This window comes from Helianthus annuus, chromosome 14 (assembly GCF_002127325.2).
Source record: "Helianthus annuus cultivar XRQ/B chromosome 14, HanXRQr2.0-SUNRISE, whole genome shotgun sequence".
In the NCBI taxonomy this organism is placed as follows: domain Eukaryota; kingdom Viridiplantae; phylum Streptophyta; class Magnoliopsida; order Asterales; family Asteraceae; genus Helianthus; species Helianthus annuus.
In genome coordinates, this window is record NC_035446.2 from 62,167,795 (window position 1) to 62,176,580 (window position 8,786).

Sequence of the window (8,786 nt, forward strand, 5' to 3'; positions counted from 1 at the left end):
GATAGAGTTTCGTTTAGTGTTGCTCGTTGCATTTCCGTATAAACAGTAATTAACTAAAAGTTCCCAGTAACAAGGGAAGAAAAGTAAGTTTGTATCCCTCACCGGGGATAATGTTGTTACCCGTATCCCACACAAGGAGATAGAAATACCGCATCCCTCATAAGGAGATAGTAAGCAATTCCAAACCAGGAAAAGTTGTTTCGTTCCGTTTCCCAACCACCGGGAATGCATGCTTTAAGTAAAAAGTAGTGAACTCACCTTTGCTTTGCTCGGTTGATAATTTACTCGTGTTACGTTGGTCAACCATACCCTATTATGGTTGTTAAATAATTATTAGGTTCGCATGCAAGAAATGTCACGTATATCTAACACATAGCATGTAAGTCATACTAGCACCCTATACATTATTGGGCCTGTCCTAATCATACGGGTAGTTAAACAGTTAACAATAACAAACAGTCCAAACATGACATCACATTATGTGGCCCAAATAACAAAGTAAAATGGTCCAGTCGAAACCATGTGGTCTCGACTCGAGATCATGAAGTCTCGGGTCGCAACCAAGTGGTTTCGAGTCGCATGCAGGAGGTCTCGAGTGGTGCACTTTTGAGTCGCAATCTATGAGGTCTCGAGTCCGGCCTCGAGTCGCAATCATGCTAGTCTCGACTCCTGAAGTGCATGCTCTAGTCTCGAGTTGTCAACTTTGATGATCTCGAGCCGCAATCGGGATGGTCTCGACTTGCATCCCAGCTGCTGGAACCTTTCTAGAACATATGCCAGCTTTTGTACTACCCAATCAAATTGCATAAACATGTACTGTCCAATCAAATTTCTCTAACATGTTTTCATTATTCCATTCTAATCAATTCAAATCAAACAGCAGATTTTTCAAATGTTCATCGCATATTCAAAATGTTCAGAGCATCTTCAAATAGTTCATCCAAATTAGCATATTTTACACATTCAGTGCATGACTCGATAACATTATTAGTTCACAATCAACTAGCATACCTTCTATGGAACAGGAACATTTATATACCTAGTCTATATATCATGAACACCCTTGTTTACTATCATTTAGCATAAAACAACTTCAAATCTCATTGTGCAATATTAGTTGACCACCTAAAAACAACCCTTAGTACAAAACAGTCAACACACCTGAGTTTCTAACTAGAATTTTTAAATGAACACATTCTACTGATATAATAAATAATTCACAACAATATAAAGAAATTTCATAACACATCCATTGCTATATGCAAGGTTTAAGAAGCATAACAGCATAAGCAATTCCAAAATAGCTATCCACTTAACATTATTTCCGTAAGAGCATTTTTGTACCATTTTTCACATTTAAACACAACTAGCAGTAGCAGTAACATTCAATCAAGATTCAACATAAACACAACTTATTCAAAGACATTATACCTATTGACCGAGGGATGAATAAAAAAGGGGTAAGCGGCTGCCCTGAGCTTCTGACCAGGACCAAAACAGGACGCGAGTCAACTCCCTGCCCTGCTGATTTGTCATGACCCGAGACCCGGACATGAACACGGAGAAATTCGTCGGACCGAACCGTGTCGTCGCCGCTGCTGCACATCGCTTACAGATGGGTGTGGGTGACCAGTGGGATGAGGGATTTGGAGTGTGCAGTTGTTGGTGAACAGAGGGGGGGGTGGTTAAATGGGAGTGAGCTTGACCGAGAAGCTTGCTGGAGTAACTCGGATGGTCGGAGCTGAAGGAGAGATTGTCACAAAAGAGTTGTTGGCTGGAAACATGGAGGTGTTTGAAGGTGGTTGTCGAGGTGTGCAGGTGGAAGACGAAGAGAAAGTCGGAGGAAGAGAGGTGTCCGTCATCGGCATCCTGAGTCGTCGGAGGGAATCCGGTCGCCGGAGATTTCTGGTCGCACCGGGATGTACGGTTGGGTTGGATATTAGGGCCTTTAGGGTTTTGCATTTTGAATATTGGAGAAGGTGAGGTTTCATGAGGGATATATATATGGTAGGGTTTTGTGTGTAGAGGGATTGGGTTGGGCCTAGCCCAAGTGCGTATAGATCATAAGTAAAATTATGGGTCTCTCAATTAACAAACTAGCCCGAGTAATTTAAAATTAACTACAACGAAAATCATACATTCAAGGTGAATGTTCGGCTCGGGTTTGTTTTCTTAAACGAAACGTTCCTCGCGACGCGGTTGTGATTATTTAATAAGTAGTGATAATATAATATATAATAATAATATGAATAATGACAATGATAAATGCACGCATTACTAAAATATCCCACTCTCGACAACGAGAATACGGGTTGTCACATCATGCATATCCAATTCGGATCACTTGTCTATGATAACTCTAATCCCACTCACAATCCTAATATATCATTAAACTCCGCTGCACATTTGTCGTCTGATTCCCAACATCAACCTCTCTCGAATAAAAAGTGTAACGCTCCCATTTGTTTCTCGTTCTGACAATCAAATCAGCTATCTTCTACGTTTATACCCTTTCAAACATTTTCTAGACGAGTGAATGGACTCGTATGAGTTTTGCATTATTCTATCACTTGCCATCCGAACTATACATCTAGTGTCGAGTTTTTGGAAATCATATTGTCCGTATGGTAAGAACATATTATCAAATGGTGTATGTTGTTTAATATTCGGGAAGGAATAAAACAAACAAGAAGCATATGAAGGTGGTGGACTGACTGACAAGGTGGGTGGTATTCACGGGTATGAGATAAAGAGATAGAAGAAGGGTGGTTCAAGCTTTACACCATTACTCATGTATTTGTTTGTTTTTGTGAGGGTCACATGTCACACACTTTTATCACTTCTTTTTTATATATATTCATTAATAGAGAGGCTTTTCTCTTGTGTTAAGTCGTTTTTCGGTCGAAGCTAGCGTACAAATTCACCAGGATGCGAAATGTGTATATATAATTACACAACATTTGTGTCACTACTAGAAAACTGGCAAAATTTGTGACCGACGGTAAACGGTAGCAAAATTAGCGACCGAATTGCAACCGAAACCAAATTTGTCTCAAAATTAGCGACCGACAAAGATTGAATTTAATTAATAATACATTAACCAAAGACATTAAATATGACCAAACGTGGAAATAAGAAGCATTCAAATTTCGATTGCATTTCTGGTCATAAATGGGTCGCAAAAAGCGTTTGCAACGGATTTGCAACTGAAAATCAGTCGCAATTGGTCAGTTTTCTAGTACACATGATACTCAAATAAAAAATTATAAAAGTTGGCTTTTACGGTTTATTTTTCGTTAAAGCAAGATTTAACTTCAAAAAAGTCAATAATATAAGCTTCTTCGTTTTTGCTCTTTGGTCTAAATTTAATTTTTTATTATTTTTAATTTCACCACCGTTTTAGGTGGTGTTTGTTTTCTAAAAAAAAATCTACGTAACCTCTTCTGTATACGCTGCACAGACATTGCCATCTGCAGATTGTTTGTTTTTCCAAAGACGTTTTATTAAAAAACGTATGCGCAAGCTTTTTTTGGTGCAAATTTGACCCAACCCATTCTAAGATCTTCTAAGGTGTGCAGAGGGTTAAACAACACCACCCACCACCACCATCCATCACCGTCCATCACCACCACCACCACAGTCCACCACCCACCACCACCCACCATCCATGTTCATCACCATCGTCCACCACCACTCACCACCACCGTCCGTACATCACCACCGTCCTTAAACTACCACCAGTTTATTTAGAAGTCTACATATGTTAAAAAACAAACAACCTTCTTTATGCATACTGCAGATGTTTGATCCACCTTTTCTTTTACAGATGTCCGCAAATGTGATCCGCAGACTGCAGACATTTTATTTCTTAAAAAACAAACTGCACCTTAATCTCGCCCCTTACGAACATAATCAATTCACACAAAAAAAAAATACTTTTTATTTGATCCGCATCCTTCGTATATATACATATCTGCGGATATGTTTATAACGAAATTAGTTTTTAAATCGAAAATTATGAAAACCGTAAAAACACTTCTATTTCTTGTTTTAAATTAATTCATAGACAGGTTTAGTATTTTTACTTGTTAATGTTTATTTCAAAATAATATATATGTTAAAAAGATATATAGAAATAAGTGTTTCATTGCATAAATAATTTCACTTTGTCTTTTGCTTAAAGTTGTTGCCTATAAATCGCCCCTTGGAAGTTGAAAGAAGTACAAAACACTATCAACTGAAGCTCAGTGAGAGAGCAGAAATGGCGTTGACAGCAAGTGTTGTGATGATTTACATTGGAATGATGATGCTTCTTCTATGTGTTCCAGACAACCATGTGAGTAACCTAACCTTCTTGCTAAATTACCCTTTACAAAGATGTCATTACTTTTTTTTAATTCTTGGTAAGTACTTGTAAACTCATTGATGCTTTCTAGCGAAGATAATCAAGGGCGTCTCCGAAAATCACAAAAAATTTTTTGGCCCTGTTGGAGATAAAAAATTTGGGCCCTATTCGTAAATTTTCATATAATATAAACTCATCAATGATAAACCAAATTTAAATACGAGAAGAAAATGGATTGAATTGATTTTCAGGGTGACGAATTATTTCAGTTAATATTTTTTTTTTTACGTAAACAGGTTAATTAACGTGAACAAAATGATGTCACAATTTGAGTATATGTTAAATGCACATAGTACTCTGTAGTATCAACAATTTTGTTCAGACGTAACAAATTTCTTTCATTTTAAATAGTTTTTGTTTTATATTTTTGAAAGGTAAAATCCTAAAGATATGGAAACATTCAATTTAGAAATGTATCCAAAAGTTATCCAACTAATTGTGCTGTGTCAATTGAAATGGCGTATACTTTTATCTCCTTCCAAGATTTGTTTGAAACACGTATACACAAACCATCAAAGTGTTATTAAATTTAGAAATGTATCCAAAAATTAGTAAGGTTTTATTAAATTTGATTTTGTTTTAGACCAAATGTACCATATGGAAACTTGTTAAAAATTTATAAATCACAAATCCAACTAAATTTATAGTTTTTTTACGTATGCTGGATTTTAGTAACAATTTTCATCAATTGGCTGATATCACTTCTAATTTTCAATTTTTATTACAACACTCCTAACTTTCCTCTGACATTCTTACCCTAACCTATATAGAAAAAAAAGAGTAAAGTCATTTTTGAGTCCATGTGGTTTGTGCATTTTAACTATTTGAATCAAAAAACCAAACTTGTCTTGATTTGAGTCCCTGTGATTTGTATTTTTAACCCTTTGAATCCAAAGTGAAATCTCATCCAACCCTTAGAGCCCTGTGGTTTGTATTTTTAACCCTTTGAATCCAACCCTTTAAGTCCATGATTTGGATGAGGTTTGCGTTTTGGATTCAAAGGGTTAAAAATACAAACCACAGGGACTCAAATCAAGACAAGTTTGATTTTTGGATTCAAATAGTTAAAATGCACAAACCACAGGGACTCAAAAAGGACTTTACTCAAAAAAAAAAAAAAAAAAAAAAAACTTGCCTATCTAGGTAGCATATTTTCTTTTCTTTATCTGAATCGCTGAAACTATTTGATCAAACTGAAAATGCAAAATATTGAGACAATAAATAACTATATTTTAATTTTAATTAATCATTATATAGAAAAACAAAATCTTAAATTATTAAACTCTAGCTAAGTAACCAAAATAATGAAAGCTACAGCACAACGGAAAATATGAATAAATAAAATCCATGAAAGAGGATGATCACATGTAAACTAAGTGCGTGACCGCTGCAAACATTCATTGCCGATGCAAAATGGTCCGACAAGTGTTGGAAGACTCAGAATTCAATACGTTTAAAACTAATATATTAGATGGCTACTCAGGCAAGTTTTTTTCTATATAGGTTAGGGTAAGAATGTCAGAGGATAAATCCATTTTTTGACAAGTTTCCATATGATATATAAATCCGTTGGATTTGGATTTGCTTAGGACTTCTGAGTAGGCAAGTTTTTTTCTGAGTGGAGCCCCTAACCCACCAAGCCATCAGTTTTGAGGAAAACTCGACCCTTAACCCGTCCGAGGGCACGACAATGAAGAACCAATAAAACCCGGAGAAAAAAACTTGCCTATGTAGGGTAAAACTAATATAGAAAAAACTTGTCTACTCAGAAATCCTAAGCACAGTTTGAAATATGTTTCTTATATAAAAGAGAAACTGCAGTTTTACCCCCTAAGGTTAGGGGGTGCTGACATTCTTACCATATATCAAAATCTTGTTGTCTTACCTCTCGTTTAGTCCTAATTGCATCAATCTTGGACCCTGGACCTAAACTATGTTAAAGTCAATCTTTATCCACTAACGGTCAAGGGGCAAAATGGTCATTTCCCCTATTTATATATAATTAAAAAAAATAAAAACATTTCTCTCCCACTAACACACACACTGTCTTTCTAAGCAAACCTAATGTCCAACCGCTACCTGTCGCCAACCATCGCCTCCCTGCATAACCACCATCGTATAACCCATCTCTACCGTTACAACCCCACCATAACCACCATCATCAACCACCCACCACCACTGCAACCCCATCATAGCAACCATCACCACCCACCTACCACTGCATCTAATTTTCAGCCACTACCTGTCGCCAACCACCGCCACCCCGCATAACCACCATCGTATAGCCCACCTCTAGTGCTACAACCCCACTATAACCACCATTACCATCAACCCACCACCCACCCCACCAGCGCCGCAACCCCACCATAACCCATTGTCTAACCTATCTCGTACTGATAACCAGAGCTTCGTAGAAAACCTAGCTGCCATTTCTGGAGGCGGAAACTAGGGTTTCTAACCACCGTTGGCCTTCAACAAACATCACCCTCCATGCTTAGATCTCTTCGTTTGCTCAGATCTAGCTAGTTTGGTTAGATATGCTGGAAAACTTGGAAATAGCTACCAGAAGAGATGGTCAGTGGTTGGTAATGGTCATCGGAGTGTCATCTTAGCCTGAAACACACAACCACCCCTAGCTAAAACCTCAATCTCGTCCACAAGCACCTGCGCTTCACCCCGAGCTAATACCTAACATCTTGTCTACAAATGCTAATGAGGAGCAGGGTCTATGGCAACCTTCTTCTTTCTCTGCTACCTATTTGCTTCAAGATATGAGAAAAGTGGAGATGAATTAATGGTTTAGGGTTTTGATTGGGAATAAAGAGGGGTATAAATATCATTTCACACATTATTAACAGTCAAACAACCGTTGACTTGACAAAAGGTCCAAGATTGATTAAATCAGGCAGACGCGAGATGTAAGGCAACAAGATTTTGAAAATAGGGGTAAGAGTGTCAGCGCCCCCAAACCTCAGGGGGTAAAACTGCATTTTACCCTATATAAAATAAAGATTTTAATATATTCATTATAGAAGTTCAAATTGTAGGATTTATTTTTTCAGGCGAAAATGACAGAGTACTCGCCAGCACCTCAGCCACAACCGTCAGGCAACTCTTCCATGGTGCACTTTGCTGCCTCAAATTCTCATTTATGTTTTTATTTTGTCCAGTTTTATTTAAATAAATAATGTGAGATTAAATTGGCATATGAAATCATAATTTCTAATTAAAGATACTAACAATATTAAACCACTATTTTTTACTATTATACTTTTCGTTAAGTTTTTAAAGTTTGTGAACTCTTTATAAAAGATGAAACCTAAATTAATTATCTGTTCTAATGAATTCAAATCAAATGCAGTATGGGGCCACTCCAGGAAGCCTTAAACCCCAAGGTATATACATAAATTTCTTCTTCGTCTTGTCCAATATTTGACCTAATTATTTGAGTTGAAAAACCAACATATTTTATATCGATTATCATAGTGAATCTATTATCCACAGCATAACATTTGTTATGTTACAGAGTGTACACCAAGATGCACACATAGGTGCTCGAAAACCGCCTTCAAGAAGCCATGCATGTTTTTTTGCCAAAAGTGTTGTGCCACATGCTTGTGCGTACCTCCCGGGACCTATGGGAACAAACAATATTGCCCGTGTTACAACACATGGAAGACCAAGAGAGGAGGCCCAAAATGCCCTTGATTCATCTCTTGCTTTCCTCTTTAGAATCTTCAATCACTTATTTAGATCTGTGTTCACCATTACGTAATATAACATCACCAAAATTTTCTAAGTGTGAAAATGTTATCCATATTATAGTGTTATTGTTTTATGTTGGGCATGTTACGTACGCGTATGTTAAGCGAGGGTATGTTAAGGGAGGGTTTAAAGAGATCGATATACTTTTCTTTGAAGAATGCCTAAAGAAACCGAGTTAAGAACAACACAAAACCTAATAAATTTTTAACATGTGAGTCTTTCGTATAAGCTCGTCTTACTTGCTCCCTTAGATTAACCGGATATTTCCACATTTGTGCTTGTTTAGCGGGATCTCTTTCTTAATGGTTAAGATCTACTTCATTGATATTTTCTTGTGGGGCTTTAGAAATATCATGCTCTTGTTGATTTCCATGATTTTGCGGTTCACTTGTTGACGCTTTACGACGTTTTCTTTCTTGATTTTCATCATCAACCTTTCTTTCCAAAAAAGAATGAACGGTTTTCTTCTTTCCTATAATATACACGAATTGTATATATGTATCTAAAAAATAAAAAAAATTAAAGAAAAATCAATAATCATGGATTTCTGAAAAAAATCAAACAAAAGAGTAATAATCAATAATAATGGATTCATAAGTCATTTTTTATTCTGATA

General features: G+C 36.6%; 1 protein-coding gene across 2 annotated transcripts; it reads left to right on the forward strand.

Annotated features, from left to right (window-relative positions):
- The first annotated feature begins 4,170 nt into the window (after positions 1-4,170).
- Positions 4,171-8,243, forward strand: LOC110906695 (protein GAST1). Of its 2 annotated transcripts, XM_022151793.2 has the most exons (4): positions 4,175-4,336; positions 7,468-7,527; positions 7,767-7,800; positions 7,932-8,243. In XM_022151793.2, the coding sequence occupies exons 1-4, from the start codon at positions 4,262-4,264 to the stop codon at positions 8,111-8,113; spliced, it is 351 nt and encodes a 116-aa protein (XP_022007485.2). In that variant the 5' UTR covers positions 4,175-4,261; the 3' UTR covers positions 8,114-8,243. The 2 variants fall into 2 exon arrangements, with proteins under 2 accessions (XP_035838771.1, XP_022007485.2); XM_035982878.1 differs by lacking the exon at positions 7,767-7,800 and having other exon boundaries at positions 4,171-4,336.
- The last annotated feature ends 543 nt before the right edge of the window (positions 8,244-8,786 follow it).